At 44.4% G+C, this 23,565-nt stretch overlaps 1 protein-coding gene across 1 annotated transcript in view; it reads left to right on the forward strand.

The window, feature by feature from the left end:
- Window positions 1–23,565, forward strand: part of LOC126240604 (paired box protein Pax-5) — a 790,874-nt gene that overhangs the window by 606,611 nt on the left and 160,698 nt on the right. The window contains 1 exon segment of the mRNA XM_049947937.1: window positions 10,287–10,452. Within this exon segment, the coding sequence (XP_049803894.1) occupies window positions 10,287–10,452 (166 nt within the window).

Below are 23,565 nucleotides of genomic sequence, written 5' to 3' on the forward strand. Positions count from 1 at the left end.
TTACTACTGAAGGCACCAACTACTGATAGGCATAGTTAGCAAATGAAAGATTTCGATAGAGAACAAACAATGTATTTACCTTAATAGTGTTCAAAAGTCATAATATACAGGGTTATTACAAATGATTGAAGCGATTTCACAGCTCTACAATAACTTTATTATTTTCACAATGCTTTGCACACACATACAAAAACTCAAAAAGTTTTTTTAGGCATTCACAAACGTTCGATATGTGCCCCTTTAGTGATTCGGCAGACATCAAGCCGATAATCAAGTTCCTCCCACACTCGGCGCAGCATATCCCCATCAATGACTTCGAAAGCATCGTTGATGCGAGCTCGCAGTTCTGGCACGTTTCTTGGTAAAGGAGGTTTATACACTGAATCTTTCACATAACCCCACAGAAAGAAATCGCATGGGGTTAAGTCGGGAGAGCGTGGAGGCCATGACATGAATTGCTGATCATGATCTCCACCACGACCGATCCATCGGTTTTCCAATCTCCCGTTTAAGAAATGCCGAACATCATGATGGAAGTGCGGTGGAGCACCATCCTGTTGAAAGATGAAGTCGGCGCTGTCGGTCTCCAGTTGTGGCATGAGCCAATTTTCCAGCATTTCCAGATACACGTGTCCTGTAACGTTTTTTTCACAGAAGAAAAAGATACCGTAAACTTTAAACCGTGAGATTGCACAAAACACGTTAACTTTTGGTGAATTGCGAATTTGCTGCACGAATGCGTAAGGAATCTCTACCGCCCAGATTCGCACATTGTGTCTGTTCACTTCACCATTAAGAAAAAATGTTGCTTCATCACTGAAAACAAGTTTCGCACTGAACGCATCCTCTTCCATGAGCTGTTGCAACCGCGCCGAAAATTCGAAGCGTTTGACCTTGTCATGGGTGTCTGGGCTTGTAGCAATTGTAAACGGTAAGGCTTCTGCATTAGCCTTTTCCGTATGATTTTCCAAACCGTCGGCTGTGGTACGTTTAGCTCCCTGCTTGCTTTATTCGTCGACTTCCGCGGGCTGCGCGTGAAACTTGCCCGCACGCGTTCAACCGTTTCTTCGCTCACTGCGGGCCGACCCGTTGATTTCCCCTTACAGAGGCATCCAGAAGCTTTAAACTGCGCATACCATCGCCGAATGGAGTTAGCAGTTGGTGGATCTTTGTTGAATTTCGTACTGAAGTGTCGTTGCACTGTTATGACTGACTGATGTGAGTGCATTTCAAGCACCACATACGCTTTCTCGGCTCCTGTCGCTATTTTGTCTCACTGCGCTCTCGAGCGCTCTGGCGGCAGAAACCTGAAGTGCGGCTTCAGACGAACAAAACTTTGAGTTTTTCTACGTATCTGTAGTGTGTCGTGACCATATGTCAATGAATGGAGCTACAGTGAATTTATGAAATCGCTTCAATCACTTGTAATAGCCCTGTATATATCAGTTCATGACATCCAGTCTTACAATTTACTGTCTGTAACGGACACACGTCCAGATCATCCGGTCTCAAAACTCTGCCACCTCTCTTCCCACATCCACCACTGCTGGCGGCTCACCTCCAACTGCGCAACACGCTACGCGCTGTTAACAGGCAACTCCCCAACACTACAATAGCAAATTCCAACAATGCAAACCAGCCACAGACTGCACACAGCACAGTCAGTCATTTTCATATAGAGCGCTACATGGCGTTACCATCATAAAAACCTAAACAGCCTACTTACAAGCCGTACCATCATTTCATTTTTTTTTTTCTGGTGTCTTCTGCCTATCTTTTGTTACATCGTCGTCTGTGTCTGATGCCATCTCTTGGAATCCATCTATTCGCACGCTCACTTCCATTTACTTTGACTACTGCCACAGTTAAGTCTCCCCCTCCAGTCTGTCCGCTAATGTATTTGTCTTTCTTCCTGTCTCTTCTAGCAGCTCTTTCAGCAGCTCTCAGTTTTTGAATGATTTTCACATTAAAAGTCCGTGTCGCATTGTCATAAGATAATACTTGTTTTACTCACGTATTAGAAGCTTTCCTTTTGAGGGTCATCACAAGCTTACCTTAGAAAACTATATTTTGTTTACCAAGAGCACTCGCTCGATTCGTTCGCCATACACGCTGTCGTTCTAAATATCAAAACTCATCATGTCCTTGTATTCCGTCATTTTTAACCTGCACTATTTTCTTTTCGTTGCCTTATTTATGTATTATTTTATAACTGATTTGTAGTCCTGCTTTCACATTAGAATCCTTTCAGAACAATAAAAACAACTGTGAATCAAATCTGATGTTTCGACCGTCTTTGCAGTGGTCCTCTTCAGGGCGACAAAGCTGCCTTTCGTACGACCATCTCCCCATCGGCATCTTGACTTTGGAGTGTCCAATGTTCTACCAGTATAGTGACATCGGTCGTCGAGTGACGATTTTAGTAGGACAATATACAGGAGAGACCTTCACCAGACTTGACAGTCCACAGGCACTCGAAACGTGTTTTTGCTTATAGTTGCTTTTAGTGTTATTAAATGACGCGGCGCAGTACGCGAAGTCGGATATCCAGTGAGTGCGGATTGTGACGGAGTGCGAGTTGCCCCCTCGGTCCCAGCCCCGGCTACGGCTGCAGGCAGCCACATTACCATACGGCGGGTCGCTTTCAGAGGGCTGGCTGGCCCTTTCTTGTCGCCCGCCCCCTGCGCCGCCACTCGCTCGCGAGCGGACGGAAAATGATCATCACTTTATCATTCCCTACCCTGGCCTGGCCTGGCCTCGCCTACCCCTCGGCGCTGCGCCCCCTGAATTTTTTCTCCATTCATTAACCGCGCGGAGTGCAGTCGTTTTATGGTAGCTGTGCTGTTACACCGTTAAAGCACTGCCCTAAGCCCGCAGAGGAGAGGATAAGCGCCCAGGCTACAGACCTCAGCAGCCAGAATCTGTCGCAGATGTTTATTTCGCTCGGGGTGCGATCTAACAGCTACCAGCAAGCGCAGCAGGGCTCCCGGGGGCAGTTAATCTCTGAGCGCTGGGGGAGAGTCTGGGGAAGGGGGCGTCAAAAGCTGCCGTATGTAAAGGACCAGCTGAGTGGCACTTTCAGGTTTCTTGTATACGTATGTGTTCCGACAAAAAACAAATAAATGGGCGAAGATGTTCATGCAATCAAGTTGATGTAATCAAATGCCCAACAACTCAAAACAGAAATACAGTTAAGATGGCGATGTAGAGAAATATGCTGAACAACGGCTCAGCGCTAGTATTACGCACGAATTGGGTGTAATTAAATACGACTGTACGACGATGAACATAGGAGTGGAAGCTTAACAAACAGAAAGGAACGGAGGACCTGGGATGTGTAGCTAAAGCTGTGTTTGTTTTATTTTTTCCTAAAGTTACTTAACTGGGAACATGTTTCCAATCATACAGTATTGCACCCATTTACCGCTTACGGCAGGGAAATTAAATGAACCACCCGACACCTATCGTAAAACTGCACAGGAGCTGCTTACGAATTCACCCCTGTAAGAAAATCAGGAAAGTTGTAAATCTTGTTAACGGAGGAAAGCGACCTGGTGGTCGCGCTTCTCTGAAGACAATGCTGGAGTTTCTCGGGACTTGGAGAAAAAAAGTAAAAGAAAGTAGACAGTGTCTTTCAGTCGTTTTGGATTGGCTGAGTTTCTTATATGTTACAACACGTTTAGTGAAGGGAATCTGTAAATGTCGCCAAAATTTAAATGATTCCTTATTTTCTGATGTGCAAGGCGCGATATACTGGAGCAAGATTTCCTCTAACCGTGGCATCATATATCGGACACGACCGTAGGACCTTTCGCAACAACATGAGATGAAAAAAATAACTTAATATTGCAGTGCAGGAGGGAAATGTCATCTGTGCTGATTTTGAAAGTTTCTGGAAACCCTCTGTTCCTATGTAGAATGAAAGTGTTGTTCAGTAATGTTGTTTCTCGCTTGGTGTTATGAATGGCAGCTCTACTTTAATGCGGATAAACGCAAGGAGGTGGTACTCAATTACAACATTTCTGGCGAACATTTGGAGCACGTCACATCGTATAAACGTAAAATGTTTTAGATTTATTGGAAGAGTTCTTCGAAAGTGCACTGCAGACGTAAAGAAATGACACAAAAGAACGTATCGTGACCGATTATAGCAGCATCCTTGAGACCTTACCAGACAGTCACGACAACGAACGAACTCAGAGACGTGCCACTAGGATCATAATTAATGGTGTAGTCCATACGCAAATAAAAGGTGATTCTTACAAAGAAGAAAGCCATAATTTTACTCAGGGACGGTCTCACAATGAAAGTTCTCTGCAAAATACCACACGCAAGTGTAAGAGACATGTTTAGGGAACTGAATGGGGTATGTTCGAAAGAAAGATAGAATTACAAAATTTTGAAAAACACAGCCCTCTGTCGCGAACACTGTAGCAGTGGACACACGGCAGCCCCTAGTGGCTTGCACCTCTGTTGCATTTTATTTTAATTCTGACTATCTGACGCTGTCAGGCATGACCGCAGCTTTCGTATTTTTTGGCACGTTATGCTGTAACATTTAGTTTTAATTTTGTCCGAAGAAGGTGTCCCTTATGACACCGAAACCTAGGTTACAAATTAATTGTGTTCGCGACTGAGGGCTGTGTTTTTCAAAATTTTGAATCACTATTCCCTTCGATCAGTGCGTTGATGGAATAGCACATAAAATCACCAATATTGGTACGAAGTAGTCACGTCACTGCGATAAGAGCGTCCATGCGATAGCTATGTGTCGAAGGAGTGACTGAGTGCTCTAGGCGCTTCAGTCCGGCACCGCACTGCTGCTACGGTCGCAGGTTTGAATCCTGCCTCGGGCATGGATGTGTGTGATGTCCTTAGGTTAATTAGGTTTAAGTAGTTCTAAGTTCTAGGGGACTGATGACCTCAGAAGTTAAGTTCCATAATGTTTAGAGCCATTTGAACCATTTTGAAGGGGGGGGGGGGGAGAAAGAGCTAGACCTGGGAGTATGGAAAATTTTTAAGATTTTGGAAGACGAGTAGCGACTTGCAAGTTGCCATAAAAATGTTCCAGTTCCGACTCGGTTGAAAACCTACGTAATACCGTCTTTTAAATCATTTTCTTGCAAGAAAAGGACCTGATTACACTATTTTTTTGTTTCATTTCTCAGAGAGCTAGGGGCCAGGGGGCGGCCCGCCCCCCTCCCCTTCTCGTTGGGTATGGACGCCCTTGCACTGCGTAGTATATCTGTAGATGATTATCACTTAGGAATCATCAAGGAAATTGAAAAGGCTCAGACGACGCGTGATTCGTGTCAAAGAGAATGAGTTTGAGTGATGTTCAGCAAATTCGAATGGGAGACTCTGTAACAGGGGCATTTCATCACGCACCTCGTAGTGGGCTAGTTTCTAAAATCCTAGAACCTTTCTTCAGAGGCCAGTGACGTGGCGCCGTTGTTGCGGCAGCAAACTAGTTTCGCACGGTAACACGGATGGAAATGCAAAGCCGCAGAATACTTGAAATGTTGCTTGTATCTGCGCAGTATGGAGGCGGCGACCCCTCTGTGCAGAAGCGACGGCTCCTCGCAGCCATAGTACTCGAGACGAGCGCTCGGCAGAGTGCCACGGGCGAGACACGGGGCGCGGCGCATATTTCAGCGAAGCCGGGCCGGGCCGCGCAGCGCAGCGCCGCACCACATAATGGCCGCTCTTTTCCCCCGAGATGGAGACGGCGCTCTCTGAGAGCAGCGGTGATTAGCATGCAAAAAATGCGCGCCGCTGGAGCCGGAGCTGGAGGTGGCCGCCTGCTCGAGGCGGGCGCAATTTTTAATTCCGTTTCTGGAGCAGGCTCGCTCTCCTCCGAGGCACCTGCCACGCGGCAGCCGTCTACAGGCCCGGGCGACCTCTCAGCTCAGACGAGGCGCGCGTGGGCGCGTCTTCTGCCGAGGAAACGGCGTCTCACTGCTGGTGTTCACATCTTACACATGGAGCGCCTTCTTCATTATTTCCAAATACGAGCTTGTGAAGAAAGATGGCTCCACTAGTTTAGTGATAAACTGTTCTCTGTACAGTGGAAGATGAACGAGTGTCAACACGTAGCTATAATGGTCAAAACAAGTCGACCACAAATGTCAAACGGTTAAGTTCATGCCGAGGTATTTATGTCAAACGGTTAAGCTTATGCTGACGTATTTTGAGGATTTAGATTACGGCATCAAGTGATTCTCTATCAAAGAAAATGATAATAAAACAACCACTGGGATTATATTTTATTATTCACGTCGTAGCTTATGATTAGTCCATTATCTCGAATTTTTGAAGACTCGATGATAATTTATGTGATGGCAGCTGGCGGTCAGTGAAAACTATTTATTCAGGCAGCAGCCTGTACTGCGGCTCATGACGTTCTTTAAATTTTTTTACAAGCACAGGGCAACACCTACATAAAAAGTGTTGTACTTTTCCGCTGCCTCTCCAGAAGATCGTTTGGTTCACATTGCAGATGCGCGGGCCCTTCTGGCTGGAGCCATAACGAGCCTAGTCGTTAGCCGGAGAGCTTCATCCGCGTGCCCTTAATGCCTTAAGCCGGCCTGTAGACAGTAATTGCTGCGCTCAGCTCCAGTAACCGCAGCACGAGAGCGTATTCCTCTAGGCTAGACCATCTCTATAAACATCGAACTGCAACAAGTGGTGGAGCGTGTGGAGGATGTCCATGACGGCCAACAACGCATTCCACTTTTATTCATACGACTACAGAACTCTTATTGCTAAACGACTCTGTTTCTCTTCCCGCAAGATGAAGTTCTGCTCGTCCCCGGGCCAGGCTGGTGATCCGAACTCTTGGCGTCCTCCAGCTGGCAGCAGCTCGTAGTCTGGTGTCCCGAAAATACTGATTCTCTTCCAGATTCGTCCCTCGGACTCTCCTGACACTTCGTCTGAGAATCTGTGAAATGGGATAAACTTTGGTAAGCCGCTGCTCTGCTATACTTTGGCGAAAGTCGACGTCTTTCGCAAGTGTGCGAGCAAGGATTATCTTATTCACTTTATAAAATTATCGTTCTTTATTAGATCTCCGCCTTCGTATTCTTCCTTGCCGTAGAAACAAAGTAAAATCTCAGTTATGAGAACACCATTTTTAAGTTTACATGCTTGTCCGTTGAAGCGTGTTATTACGGTTACTGTTATGGTGTCCTTTTAAGAATGGAAACAATGTTGCGAATTTGATAAGTCTTTACGCTGATCGAGACCTCAATTAACCTGTCACTTACGGGGAAAGTGCTTCTGAGTGACAGCACTGTCGTGTGCTAAGATGGCGCGTTTGTACACAAAGTGGATTGTACGAGAGAAAAAAACAAACTGAATGAGGACTGGTCATTCCGATAAATATATGAGTGTTGTCTCGTAGTGCAAAAACATGTCATGTTATTAAAATATTTCAGTTGTTTTGTTGTATTTCCAGGCCGTCTTGAGTATTAATACTTGGATGACTTGGCGGTCTAGTGATAAGACGCGAGCTTCGAGGGCGTAAGATCGTGAGCTCGAATCCTGGTCGGACACTGGAATTTTTCTGTCCACTTCTACGCTGGCTTCCGCCTCTCAGTGATGCGAAGTCGTGCCAAGAACGACAGGTGGTGGGGGTTCCACGTGAAACTGTAGGTCCCTTTTCCCCGGGATTGGTTAAGGCGTGCAAGTCGCCGAAGTGGCGTCCAATTGAAATAACTTGCGAACAGCCAGCTGAACATCCCTCTTGAGGGACGTGTAGCCAGTGACGCCATGCGAATTTACGTTTACTTTCTAAAGCGGTCTATTTTGTTCCACACATAATATTGGCTATAAGGAACATATTGTTGGTTGTCAGACTATATATAGGGTGACCCAATAGTCTGTTAACATTTGAAAATTCAATACTTAACGGAATAATGGAGTTAGGTAGAAGTTGACATACGTGCATGGAATGACAAAGGATTTATTTTGAAACAAATAAAAAAAAAACTGAACAAAATGGCCGACAAATGGCGCTTCATCTGGTACGAAAATAATAATTAGCATAGCAGTTGATTTTTAACAAAAAATATGTTCTTTATTTGTATAGGTTCCTCTTGATCAATAAATTCTACAATTCACAATTACGAGTTTCGGCCGTGTTCATATTTGTTCCAAATAGAAACCATATCTAGGTGGGTAGTAAGTGTCGGTGGTGGTCTGGAAGCTTCCAGTATATGTACAAACAACTGAGGCCAGTAGAGGGCACTAATGCCATGATACATGGGGAACCAGTACCGAAGTTCAATACTTAAAATTTAGTTTTCATTGTCATTAATTAAAATTACTTCATGTGGCAAAGAGAGTGTCTGCCAATAAAATATCATCGGACGTAGAAGATTTGGAAATACTGCTTCGGCTAATTGACAGTAGTTTGTTACAACACTTTTTATGGCGATGAGATCGTAAAGATGCTTTAGCAGATCCTTCATTCTCAACTAAAGCTTTGCTACCAGTACAGACTGCTCCTCTCACTACAGCTGATTCTATACAAAATTCTCATGCGGCGTCACCGACGTGCTGCTGTCCAGTGCCGTCTGTGGGTCGGTTTTTGCCGTCGTTTTTGGTTTCAGGCATGTGTGTCAAGTTCTACCTTTACTTACTTTATTCTGTGAATTAATGCATTTTCAAGTGTTAACGAACTTTTGGGTCGTCCTGTGCAACGAATGAGTAACGTAAACATAAAGTTGTAAAAGTCTCTAGGCAGATTTTAGCAAATAAATACTCTGGTTGTGTTGAATGCCGTGCCAAACATTCCGTACTGGGTGGACCGGAAGTGGGGATGGTGAACCATGGGTGGCGGCTGACAAGAGGCGACTTTGGACGGAAAACTCGCGTCTTTCACTGCCGTCTCGTAGCTCCAGAGGCTTACTTCCTTCAGCTCCCTGAGCGCGACAACTCTCTTTCGTCGTTTTGTTTATGTTAATTGCACATAAAATATCATAAATAACTCACATGCTGAGATCAAGATAAACCGAAACTCTCTGGACTCAGGAGAAAAGCTGTTCAGAATAATGAAATAAGGCCAATCAGGCGACTTACAAAAGGTCAGCACTGATAAATAATGTAATAAGGCATGTACTCGTACTGTCAGCTATAGCATCAAGGATGTATTCTGTTCCACTCTATGTTAGCGAACCATTATATTACGTGAAACATAATTTAATTTAATTAAGTAAAGGAGAGAGGCTGTAGCGCTGTCACTTGCCGCCCCCCCCTCCCCCAAGTTTTGCATAACACTCTTCAGGAGACGCAAACCTCCACTCCAGATTTCCGCGCCTTCCTTGTCTCTCGTTCGAGCTTGCGGGTCTAACATCGATTTGCTCCCTGGAGTATTAACAGATATTTTCCTGCACCTTCTTTCATGGATGCTGACCATATGGTTTTTCTTCGCTAGACAGTTTTCAGAAGTGATAGTCGTGGACACGCGTCAAATTACAGTCTTCACCTGTCACCTCATTCGATATCTTCACAGCTCGGAGTCGTTTGTACACAACAGAAGTTTCCCACCCACCACATGAAACAAACTGTAAGCTCGTCTAACTTATGCTGCTTTTGCAGTGCCAATTTATTCACCTCTGCTGCTAGCTCCTTCAATACGAGGAAGTAACGACCGTCTGGATTCAGTAAAATGAATAAGGATTTTTATAATGAAAAACATATATTGAAGTTTATTTTATTTCTGTACAGAAGTCTTCTCCGTTATTTGAGCATTTTTCGTATGTATCCACGGGCATTACAATTCGGTGTCGCCAGTCCATTAAGGGAGTTGTTCACAGATTCTTAACCCCGGCATCACTCCCAGAATGGTTCCCGGCCAGACAGTCTTTGAGCTTTGTGAAAGGGCGCCTTGTACCTTTTCGGTTACTTTTTATATCTTCTGTGATGGGTGGCGAATGTCCAATTAGAGTTTCTTCATCTACATTTGTTCATCCTCTGTTGAACTATTTCAGATCGCTTCCTCACTATTCTGTCGTGCATTACCGTATCACCGTAGACTTCCTGTACTCGGCCGCACATTTATGCTGGTTTCAATTTCCGAGCACTCAAAAATGGAATGACACCTCTAACCTCGCAGTCGACAAGACACAGTTCGTTTCAGTCAGAGAATTCGTTTCGCCTGACAGTCACACAACGCTGAGATGTCCACCTCGGACAGAAGCGTGTTATCGGTGTCAGTTGTGTGTGGTTACTCGCTGGCCTACCCGCCGACAGCCGGAGTGACTGTGTGCCGTGTGTGTCCGCAGGCCACGGCGGGGTGAACCAGCTGGGCGGCGTCTTCGTGAACGGGCGGCCGCTGCCCGACGTCGTGCGCCAGCGCATCGTAGAGCTGGCCCACAACGGCGTGCGGCCCTGCGACATCTCGCGCCAGCTGCGGGTCTCCCACGGCTGCGTCTCCAAGATACTCTCCAGGTAAGACGAGCCCGCCTCTGCACCCGCACCACCTCCCGCCCGTTTCTGTCTAGTGTCGTCATCTCTTGCAGTCCAGCAAATCAGTTCCCTCCTCAGTGTCTCCATTGATCTCTTAATAACCTTCAGTGTTTGAATAGTTTTCGCGTTTAAAGTGCATGTACCACTGCCGAAAATTAAAACAATTCCACCAAAAATACTCCAGGCCTGATTTATTTACCATAAACATGTTGCAAAACAGTTGTGGACGTCCTACAAATAAAAATTAATAATCTTCTGTTTACTTCTTCTGCCGTCAGACAATTGTTGTCTTCAACTGCTCTAAATAAAAGCATTCAGTAACTGGTTATATGACTTACTGTTAGTTTGTTCAGTTTTATTTTCGGTCTTTTGAAGATACCTTATTTAGGTCTTATTATAACTTGATTTTCGCAAACAGTGGTTCTGTCAAGATCCTGTTACAGTTCACTTGCACTATATGCAAACAATACAATGCCTTCAGCAAAACGTAGGTGTTTCAAGTACGTCTCATTAGCTAATATCCCTTCTCCTCCTCCTCTTCCTTCTTCTTCTTCTTCCCAGTTTTATGATTACATAAGACCCTTGAAATTTTCACATAAGCCATGTTTCAGAACTTCAGAACCACAAAAATCTCCCATTTTAGATCATAATTTTATTTTCGGTACCAGTGTGGTAAGTGAAAATCTAAAATAACAGCTCTGCCTCAAAGTAAACCATAAAATCTTTTGTGCAAGTACAATATGCTATTTTAGAAATTGTGTGTCTGATGCTTCTCATTCACTTATATTGGTCCCAGAAATAAAACAGTTATCTATGGCAGCAAATTGTGGCGGTTCTTAACATGTCATTCATTAATTTTATCAATACAGGGAGTAAAATTTGCAAAAAAAATGAAAAAGACTCGAAAACCAACTTTAATGCACGTCGAAAATCTTTTTCTTGTGGAATTATGCGCTATTTCAAAAGCTTCAGATGTTTTTGGCATTCGTTGGTGACTGTTTTCTGTACGCTCATGAGATTTTTCGGCGTTAGGAACGAAATCTGGATAAACATTCCTTATTCCCTTCAAATTGCTATGTATATAAGACGCTACTGAATTCAAAGGTGCTGATGGCTCATATCAGCCTGAAAGTGGTGTGTGAGCGACGTATTCTTTGGAACTCCTCCATCTAAGACTGATTACATTTGACTATACGCAACAGTCTGGATGATTGACTGATCTGGCCTTGTAACATTAACCAAAACGGCCTTGCTGTGCTGGTACTGCGAACGGCTGAAAGCAAGGGGAAACTACAGCCGTAAATTTTCCCGAGGACATGCAGCTTCACTGTATGATTAAATGATGATGGCATCCTCTTGGGTAAAATATTCCGGAGGTAAAATAGTCCCCCATTCGGATCTCCGGGCGGGGACTACTCAAGAGGACGTCGCTATCAGGAGAAAGAAAACTGGCGTTCTACGGATCGGAGCGTGGAATGTCAGATCCCTTAATCGGGCAGGTAGGTTAGAAAATTTAAAAAGGGAAATGGATAGGTTAAAGTTAGATATAGTGGGAATTAGTGAAGTTCGGTGGCAGGAGGAACAAGATTTTTGGTCAGGTGATTACAGGGTTATAAATACAAAATCAAATAGGGGTAATGCAGGAGTAGGTTTAATAATGAATAAAAAAATAGGAGTGCGGGTTAGCTACTACAAACAGCATAGTGAACGCATTATTGTGGCCAAGATAGATACGGAGCCCACACCTACTACAGTAGTACAAGTTTATATGCCAATTAGCTCTGCAGATGATGAAGAAATAGATGAAATGTATGATAAAATAAAAGAAATTATTCAGGTAGTGAAGGGAGACGAAAATTTAATAGTCATGGGTGACTGGAATTCGTCAGTAGGAAAAGGGAGAGAAGGAAACATAGTAGGTGAATATGGATTGGGGGAAGAAATGAAAGAGGAAGCCGCCTTGTAGAATTTTGCACAGAGCATAACTTAATCATAGCTAACACTTGGTTCAAGAATCATAAAAGAAGGTTGTATACCTGGAAGAATCCTGGAGATACTAAAAGGTATCAGATAGATTATATAATGGTAAGACAGAGATTTAGGAACCAGGTTTTAAATTGTAAGACATTTCCAGGAGCAGATGTGGATTCTGACCACAATCTATTGGTTATGAATTGCAGATTGAAACTGAAGAAACTGCAAAAAGGTGGGAATTTAAGGAGATGGGACCTGGATAAACTGAAAAAACCAGAGGTTGTAGAGAGTTTCAGGAAGAGCATAAGGGAACAATTGACAGGAATGGGGGAAAGAAATACAGTAGAAGAAGAATGGGTAGCTCTGAGGGATGAAGTAGTGAAGGCAGCAGAGGATCAAGTAGGTAAAAAGACGAGGGCTAATAGAAATCCTTGGGTAACAGAAGAAATATTGAATTTAATTGATGAAAGGAGAAAATATAAAAATGCAGTAAATGAAGCAGGCAAAAAGGAATACAAACGTCTAAAAAATAAGATCGACAGGAAGTGCAAAATGGCCAAGCAGGGATGGCTAGAGGACAAATTTAAGGATGTAGAGGCTTGTCTCACTAGGGGTAAGATAGATACTGCCTACAGGAAAATTAAAGAGGCCTTTGGAGAGAAGAGAACCACTTGTATGAATATCAAGAGCTCAGATGGCAACCCAGTTCTAAGCAAAGAAGGGAAGGCAGAAAGGTGGAAGGAGTATATAGAGGGTTTATACAAGGGCGATGTACTTGAGGACAATATTATGGAAATGGAAGAGAATGTAGATGAAGATGAAATGGGAGATAAGATACTGCGTGAAGAGTTTGACAGAGCACTGAAAGACCTGAGTCGAAACAAGGCCCCGGGAGTAGACAACATTCCATCCGAACTACTGATGGCCTTGGGAGAACCAGTCATGACAAAACTCTACCATCTGGTAAGCAAGATGTATGAGACAGGCGAAATACCCACAGACTTCAAGAAGAATATAATAATTCCAATCCCAAAGAAAGCAGGTGTTGACAGATGCGAAAATTACCGAACTATCAGTTTAATAAGTCACAGCTGCAAAATACTAACGCGAATTCTTTACAGACGAATGGAAAAACTGGTAGAAGCGGACCTCGGGGAAGATGAGTTTGGATTCCGTAGAAACGTTGGAACACGTGAGGCAATACTAACCTTACGACTTATCTTAGAAGAAAGATTAAGAAAAGCCAAACCTACGTTTCTAGCATTTGTAGACTTGGAGAAAGTTTTTGACAACGTTAACTGGAATACTCTCTTTCAAATTCTGAAGGTGGCAGGGGTAAAATACAGGGAGCGAAAGGCTATTTACAATTTGTACAGAAACCAGATGGCAGTTATAAGAGTCGAGGGACATGAAAGGGAAGCAGTGGTTGGGAAAGGAGTGAGACAGGGTTGTAGCCTCTCCCCGATGTTATTCAATCTGTATATTGAGCAAGCAGTAAAGGAAACAAAAGAAAAATTCGGAGTAGGTATTAAAATTCATGGAGAAGAAGTAAAAACTTTGAGGTTCGCCGATGACATTGTAATTCTATCAGAGACAGCAAAGGACTTGGAAGAGCAGTTGAACGGAATGGACAGTGTCTTGAAAGGAGGATATAAGATGAACATCAACAAAAGCAAAACGAGGATAATGGAATGTAGTCAAATTAAATCGGGTGATGATGAGGGGATTAGATTAGGAAATGAGACACTTAAAGTAGTAAAGGAGTTTTGCTATTTAGGGAGTAAAATAACTGATGATGGTCGAAGTAGAGAGGATATAAAATGTAGACTGGCAGTGGCAAGGAAATCGTTTCTGAAGAAGAGAAATTTGTTAACATCGAGTATAGATTTAAGTGTCAGGAAGTCGTTTCTGAAAGTACTTGTATGGAGTGTAGCCATGTATGGAAGTGAAACATGGACGATAACCAGTTTGGACAAGAAGAGAATAGAAGCTTTCGAAATGTGGTGCTACAGAAGAATGCTGAAGATAAGGTGGGTAGATCACGTAACTAATGAGGAGGTATTGAATAGGATTGGGGAGAAGAGAAGTTTGTGGCACAACTTGACTAGAAGAAGGGATCGGTTGGTAGGACATGTTTTGAGGCAACAAGGGATCACAAATTTAGCATTGGAGGGCAGCGTGGAGGGTAAAAATCGTAGAGGGAGACCAAGAGATGAATACACTAAGCAGATTCAGAAGGATGTAGGTTGCAGTAGGTACTGGGAGATGAAGAAGCTTGCACAGGATAGAGTAGCATGGCGAGCTGCATCAAACCAGTCTCAGGACTGAAGACCACAACAACAACAACAACAACATACGTAAGAGTGGGCCATAAACATCCAATGATTGTGTATAAAAGTGAAGCTAGAGTAGAGCAAAGTAGAGTTACTATAGTGGAGCAGAGTACATAGGAAAGAGTAAGGCCCTAATACGGATTGCAAAAACAAAGTGGCTATATTTCGCTAAACGAGAAAAGGAATCTTCAGATAAAACTTAACGCTAAGAGACAGTGTTCGTTGCATAAAACTGTTTCTCGATGTTTCGTATCCGACACCGCGAGCCATTTTCGAAGGACCCCCAAATTTATGGAGCTGAATAGAGGGTACCAGAGTCCGTCACGTGATGTCGATTGCGTGATGTCTCTGGCTGGCGCCATCGCCATTGATTAAAAGTAATCGGTCATCATTCTGCTGCCGCCAACTCGACATAGGTATCTTATCTAACGTCACACTATTTTGTTGTCTATTAAAATTATTGTGGTGTTTGTGAATCTGTACGTCCTCGATACATATGCACGCGTGATAATGCGTTCTCTTCGCTAAAACTCTGCTCTCATTGAATTTTGTTTCGTGGTTTCAGTCTGGAAAAAAATGCTCTGCTACGCCCGATTTGTCAGAAGGTTAGCTCGAACATACAGAGATAAACGGCGGCAGGCGGCTTTGCAGTGCTGTGACAAACGTCATGGGGTACCTCCTGATACCGCATGGGACCTCCTGATACCCGCCGTGATGCAGCAACTCGGTGTGGCTTGGACTTAACAGGCCGCTGGAAGTCTCCTGCGGTCTCTGTAGCGGTCCATAATTGCGAAATGTTCCCGATGCAGGATTTTGTACACGAACCGAGCTCTCGATTATGTCCCATGAGGGTTCGATGTAATTCATGTTTGGCTACCTGGGTGGCCAGATCATGCGCTCGAATCGTCGACAATGTTGACATCTACATTTATACTCCGCAAGCCACCCAACGGTGTGTGGCGGAGGGCATTTTACGTGCCACTGTCATTACCTCCCTTTCCTGTTCCAGTCGCGTATGGTTCGCGGGAAGAACGACTGTCTGAAAGCCTCCGTGCGCGCTCTAATCTCTCTAATTTTACATTCGTGATCTCCTCGGGAGGTATAAGTAGGGGGAAGCAATATATTCGATACCTCATCCAGAAACGCACCCTCTCGAAACCTGGCGAGCAAGCTACACCGCGATGCAGAGCGCCTCTCTTGCAGAGTCTGCCACTTGAGTTTGTTAAACATCTCCGTAACGCTATCACGGTTACCAAATAACCCTGTGACGAAACGCGCCGCTCTTCTTTGGATCTTCTCTATCTCCTCCGTCAACCCGATCTGGTACGGATTCCACACTGATGAGCAATACTCAAGTATAGGTCGAACGAGTGTTTTGTAAGCCACCTCCTTTGTTGGTGGACTACATTTTCTAAGCACTCTCCCAATGAATCTCAACCTGGTACCCGCCTTACTAACAATTAATTTTATATGATCATTCCACTTCAAATCGTTCCGCACGCATACTCCCAAATATTTTACAGAAGTAACTGCTACCAGTGTTTGTTCCGCTATCATATAATCATACAATAAAGGATCCTTCTTTCTATGTATTCGCAATACATTACATTTGTCTATGTTAAGGGACAGTTGCCACTCCCTGCACCAAGTGCCTATCCGCTGCAGATCTTCCTGCATTTCGCTACAATTTTCTAATGCTGCAACTTCTCTGTATACTACAGCATCATCCGCGAAAAGCCGCATGGAACTTCCGACACTATCTACTAGGTCATTTATATATATTGTGAAAAGCAATGGTCCCATAACACTCCCCTGTGGCACGCCAGAGGTTACTTTAACGTCTGTAGACGTCTCTCCATTGTTCTTCAAACCAGCAGAGAACAGTTGTGGCCCAGCGACGCGGCGCATTGTCGTCCATAAAAATGAAGTCCACGAGTGGTTGCAAATGGTCTCCGGGCGGCCGAATATAATCATTTTCAGTCAATGATCGGTTCAGTTTCAGGACAGTACCCAGACCATTCCATGTAAACACCACCATCTTGTACAGTAGCTTGTTGACAGCTTGGGTCCGTGGCTTTGTGCGGTCTGCGCGACACTCTTCCCTACCATCAGCTCTTACTAGCTGAAATCGGGACTCATCTGATCAGGTCACGGGTCTTCAGTCGTCTGGGGTCCAACCGATACGGTCACACGCGCGGGAGAGGCACTGCGGGCGATGTCGTGCTGTTGGCAGAGGGGCTCGCGTCGGTCTTACGCTGCCGTAGCCCATCAACGCCAGATTTTGCGGCACTTTCATAACGGATGCGTTCATCGTACACCGATTTCTGCGGTTACTTCGCGCAGTGTTGCCTGTCTGCTAGCACCGACAACTCTGTGGAAACGCCTGTGCTCTCGGTCGTTAAGTGAAGACCGTCGGCCACTGCGTTACCCGTGGTGAGAGGTAACGACTGAAATCTGGTATTGGTTGGTTGGTTTTGGGGAAGGAGACCAGACAGCGTGGTCATCGGTCTCATCGGATTAGGGAAGGATGGGGAAGGAAGTCGGCCGTGCCCTTTCAGAGGAACCATCCCGGCATTTGCCTGGAGTGATTTAGGGAAATCACGGAAAACCTAAATCAGGATGGCCGGACGCGGGATTGAACCGTCGTCCTCCCGAATGCGAGTCCAGTGTCTTACCACTGCGCCACCTCGCTCGGTGAAAATCTGGTATTCTCGGTACGCTCTTGACACTGTGGATCTCGGGAGTATTGAATTCCCTAACGATTTCCGAAATCGAACGTTCCATGCGTGTAGCTTCAAGTAATTCCGCGCTGAAAGTGTGTTAATTCATGTTGTGCGGCCATAATTGCACCGGAAACACCTGAGTACAAATGACAGGTCCGCCAATGCACTGCGTACGCGATAATACCGCCCTCTGTATGTGTGCATTTCGCTATTCCACAGGAACGTTGATATTAGGAAAGAACTTTGAGTGGGAGTTGTAGGTACAACTGTGGATATCTGGCCCCTCGCCGGTGGTTAGTGCACACTTGCGAGCTAAAGCGTGTCGGCACGCAGACGGCGGCTGCGCCTCTGCCTGTTTGTTTTGGCAGGTCGGCCGCGGCTGCCACGATACGCCCAGATGGCCGGCGCAGATGAGCCGGCCGGCCTTTGGGTCTGCGCCGCCATTAGGTCGGACGGCAATCTGCGGCGTGAGTTAGCGCGGGCGCCCGCGGCCGGCGGGTTTTCGTGGGCGAGAGGAGGCGTAAAATCCCCTAATTGGGCGCCGCCCACGCCTCCCGCGTGCCGAATCGCGGCACACACAGAGCGCCGTGCAAATTGATAAGGCCGCGCCGCGCCGCGCCAAGCCGAGCCCAGGCGGACGGGTGGGTACCTTCGCGTCCGCTCTAGCGGCGCTGCCCCGCTGTTCCTCCGCTCATCTGTCTGGCTCAGCGCGGAGGCGCCTCGCTGACAAGGTGTTCTACCACTTTTACTGAGTAACTTTCCGCCTTACTCAAAAATGCACATTTGCGTAAGCGTAATACTCTTCTTCCTGGTTTGATTCGGCTCGCCACGAATTTATCTCCTGCGCCAACTTCCTCGTCTCAGGGTAGTACATGCAACTTACGTCCTCAGTTATCTGCTGGATGTTTTTTTGTCTTCCTCTACAGTTTTTAACGTCTGCAGCTCCCTGTAGTACCATGGCAGTTACTCCTTGATGTCTTAACAGATGTCCTTCCATCGTGTCCCTTGTTCTTGTCAGTGTTTTCCAAATATTCCTTTCCTCGCCGATTCTGCGGAAAACCACCTCACTCCTCACCTTTTCAGTCCACCTAATTTTCAACATTTTTCTGTAGTACTACACGCTTCGATCCTTCTCTTTTCCGGTTTTCCCACAGTCCATACAGTACTGTACTTCAAATGTGCATTCTGAGAAATTTATTCTTCAAATTAAGGCCTATATTTGGTACTAGCAGACTTCTCTTGACCTGGAAAGCCCTATTTGCCAGTGTTAGTCTGCTTTTGATGTCCTCCTTGCTCCGTCCGTCATTGGTTATTTTACTACCTAGACAGCAGAGTTCCTTAACTTGATATACTTGATCACCAATTCTGACGATTAGTCTCTGCTGTTCTCATTTCTGTTACTTCCCGTTACTTTCCCGTTTCTTCGATAAATTCTCAGTCCATATTCTGGACTTATTAGATTGTTCATTCCATTCAACAGATCCTGTAACTCTTCCTAACTTTCACTGAGGATAGCAGTGTTATTAGCGAATCTTAACAGTGATATCCTTTCATCCCGAATTTTAATTCCATTCTTGAACCTTTCTTTCATTTTTGTCATTGATGCTTCTATGTATAGATTGAACAGTAGGGGAGAATGAATACATTCTTGCCTTACACCCTTTTTAATCCGAGCACTTCGTTTTTGGTCTTCCACTCCTTATTGTTTCCTCATGGATCTTGTGCGTATTGTTCATTACACTATAGCTTTCCCCTATTTTTCTGAGAATTTCGATCACCTTGCACCATTTTACACTGTCGAGCACTTTTTACAGGTCTACAGATCCTACGAACGTGTGTTGATTTTTCTTTACTCTTGCTCCCATTATCAACCGGTACGTCAGAACCGCCTCTTTGGTGCCTTTACCGTTCCTAAAGCCAAACTGCACTATAATGGAGAGAAACATAACGTTTATAAATCGAGTCTGATAAGCAGCACTTGGATAAATTACTGGCGGCTGCTGAGAAGAATGAGTGCGGCAGGAGTACTGCAAGTGCTGTCGAGCAGGAAAGTACACGCCTTTCCGCAACATCTCTACATTACAACTGTGACTGATGTGATCGTGTTGGAGGGATGCAAATTTACGACATCGTCTCAGCTCTTCAGAGCACTGAAACTTCTATAATACTACCTGTCGAATTCTCCTTTTATGTGTGCATGGTACTTGTGAATCGGTACTGGTACTGTATACTCAAATACGTTCTTTAGTGACGAGAAACGTTTCGGTTTGGTCAGTTAGAACATCGCCAGTGGTAGGGTTTTCTCGTCCGTTTCCTGCTTACGGCAGGGGTATGATGTCTGTATGCAGGTTTCACTAAATTTTTTCTCTTTGACCCTAGTACCTACGCAGAAAATAACATAAAACGGGAGACTATCATCGGTGAATAGTGAAGCACAGCAAGGCCGATAAAGAGGTCCGCTGGAGGGTCAGTATTTTTCTGACGGCCAGTAACACAGACCGTGGGTAGCCGCGTGGCGCAAAGAGAGTGAGGAAGGGGGGCGAGGGGAGTGTGTGTGTGTACGCTCGCTCCCTGCCCTGCCTCACGCCTCAGACATTCACGTCGACCGCACAGTGCATTCATCAGTTCCCATCTGATGCTCACTTTTACGTTGTGTCCGTGATACAGTATTACTCGCTCGCGTTTTTTATTGCAGTAGACACAGACTGTTAACAAATGTCAGGTTGACTCTTACACAGAAGATTACAGCAACCAGCCACTTTTTACAATGCCATTTATTTATTTAAACAGGGCTGTTACCGGTTTCGAACCGATAGGTTCATCTTCAGACGGCTAGTTCACGTTTTACATTACATTTCGTGTTTTGTTTCCCCACCTGCCGAAACTTCCTGGGGTGGTGATGCCCTACAACTAAAACAAGATGTGAGACAACGTCTTTTTAATTCTAATTGTGCCTCACGATGATTTTAAGTGATGTAAACAAATTATTATTATTATTATTATTATTATTTAATGGAAGATGTTTCGGCTACCTTCAATGAAGAATCCACACTATTATGCTCCAGTGCAGATTGCTTGTCATGTTGCAGCATCGAAAACTGTATAATGTACTTTTTTTTCTGTAAGAGCCAACCTATATTTTGTACACAGCCACGGCCTCAAAATGTCAGTTTTGGCAAAATAGCATAGAACAAATGTCAGGTTTTTCAGGTTTAGAGACCTATGCTACTGCTTCAGGAAAGCGCAAATATCTATGGAAACTGTTTGAAATAATTCATTGTTTTAGCTCTCTGGGGCACTCTGGGATGCTCTCTGGGTTCCCCATTCTGTCCACAGTGAGATAAAAATGTGCTTACAGATAGTTTACTATGGGTGGTGGCTGTCCATTGTTGGGGTTGGTGGGCGGGTATTTTCATTGTTTCCCTCTGTTGTGGTACTTAGAATTTTTCTCCGTCTATTATTTTACTTGTCTGTTTGTTGCTGGAAAACTCACTTCCTGTTGCGCAACTTTCCTGATAAGGACTTCCTGTACAGCGGTAGCAGTTGTTCTGATGTTTTACATCAGACCGAGAGCAAGACACTTAAAAAGAAAAGAAAAAAAGTAAAGAAAACTTCTACCGATACCGTCATCAGGATTGTTCTATTCGAAAAATATGTTTGAATTCATCCCAGCACAACAAATATGTATACATAAAAATGAAAGTGCATACCTGCGCGTGAATCTAGAAGTGCTGTAGAATGATGGCATCGTGGTGTGCTGGGCCTACCGCCCCTATAGTTTTCTACTCACCATTCTATTAACACTCTGTCAATGTCTTCAGAAGGCATAATTTCGTGGAAGCTATCCAATATCTTCTTTTCCTCCATAAACACAACTTTTACGGATACTAATGAAGTTCCTTAGTCTTGGAAATCTGTATTTGGGAAATTGCAGTAACTTAGGGAACGCAGTTGGGTAACGTTCTCAGGAATCCCCCATGTTTCGACGGGACAACACCCCGTCGTGTCAAGTCCTTGAATATGACATGGTACTCAAATGTTGCAATATCGGCTCTTGTGAACGACGTCACCCGACTGTCCTCCCACAAATTCTTTAAGCCAGAGAAAGCTAGAGTTTCACAACATTCAGGAGAATTTAAAATAAATAAGAAAACAGTGAAATTTTAGGTATCTCAGTATGATTAGAGAATTCATTGCATTCAGTAAACAAAAAAATATCTTGAGGAGAAGATATTCAGGAGTATGACTCGTACTCATATCGTAAGCACATCACAGAACGACACTCGCTTTACAAATTTGAATTGCAGCTCCACTGTTATCAGCAGGAACTGCCCACGTATTGTACTCTGAATAACGAAAGAGGAAATATTGGAGCTAACAGCCGCAGACGCACGGCACACAAGGGGTTGACCTTAGCAATACCAACGTGTTTTTCATCGCACGCATTACCAAGGAAGCGGGGGGGGGCGTACTTCATGCCCATCCCAAAAAAGTTAAAAAATCCACAGTTTTAGCAATATCAGTACATTTTCAATAACGTATACTATCAAGGTGGAGGGGTACCAGTACTACGTTAACACCATAAAAAATTTTGAAACGGCAAATTTCATTGGCTTTTGTTGTCTTTTGCTCACAACGCACTTTTTAAAGAGATTTTGTTGTGCAAGTTAGGTCCTAAACCTGAAAATACTGAATAACATCGAATGTAGATAGTGACATCTACTACTTAAACGTAAATTTTTGGTTTCAGTTAACTGAAAAATTTTAAACATCTGCGGAATCTGGTACAGGAATTAATTAAAAACAATAAACATTTTAATTTTTCAAAATTTTAAAATATAAAGTAACTAACCAGATACAATAATTTCAAGAGGTGGGCATAATGTAACCCTCGCTTTGGAATCACGAGGGTTAACGATCTTTTCCCGCTCTCCGGAACAGCGGGTTTCAAACCCCTGTCGCAATTTGCGCTTTCAGAATTTTCACTCGATTATATGAAGAGGATCCTGAGGTATTTCCTTCATCAAGACTGCTGATGATTCCTTCCTCTGTTCCTAGGACCAACTGAACTGCTGCTACTCCTAAATGATTAATGTTTCCACGATCATGAAAATATTGTTTCTTATATTTTCCTCTTACTTAAAAAAGTTTCGGTATTATTGTGTAATTATTAGTGTTTTTTATATAAAAATATGTAATATATGCAAAAGTGTATGCATGCTATGTACGATTATGTGGTCACTGCAGTTCTTTTAATATATCTCTCGCAAAAAGTAAAAGAACGCACTGCTGATAAGGAAACTTTCAACCTGAGCGTGTACGATTTTCTTTTTTTCTTTTTTTATCAATCTCATATGGAAAACCTATGAACTCATACCATAATTTTGCTGTTTCGTGATTATGTTTCACTACAGACGAAAGTAGATTTTACATTCACGGTGGCAGTGAGCGGTTGCCTCCCTTCCCATAAAAGAAAGGCGATTCCTCTGTATATGTTGCGTTATTCCCTGACAGACGAGGGAAGAAGAAAAGACACGTAATCGTTTGACTGGCAGGACGGTTCCTCCACGGTGAGAGAGCGCCGTGCTATTCTCATAGGGCCCCCTACGCTAAGGTGGACGTCGCTGTAGCCTGTTCTCAGGAAAACCGACGCAGCTGCGGTGCTGATGTACACAAGTCCGAAAATAGCCCGGCCCGTGTAGAGGCCCGGGGGAGCCGCTATCGCTGTATCACATTAATCGACAAGAACAAAGAGGAATGGCTATTCAGTTCGTGCCTCTCGTAATTTAGAATCTGCGAACATCGAGTATCTCAGAGCGGCCATCTGCGCCGCCGTATTATTCCAGATGCTGATTACGGCGCGGCTAAATTAATGGCTCGCCAGATTAACACCTATCCCGTCCCGTCCCATCCCATCCCATCCGATACTAGCCGTGAGAGGCACGCGCTGGCCGCAGCGGTACAGTCTCTCCGCTGTGGCCGCGGAAAGCGAGTGGCGGGCCGAAGCGAACTCGAGAACCGGTAGCCGTACAGGGAGGGTTGGGCGGCCTCGTGTCTGCAGGGTT

The sequence above is a fragment of the Schistocerca nitens genome, chromosome 1, assembly GCF_023898315.1.
Source record: "Schistocerca nitens isolate TAMUIC-IGC-003100 chromosome 1, iqSchNite1.1, whole genome shotgun sequence".
Lineage (NCBI taxonomy): Eukaryota > Metazoa > Arthropoda > Insecta > Orthoptera > Acrididae > Schistocerca > Schistocerca nitens.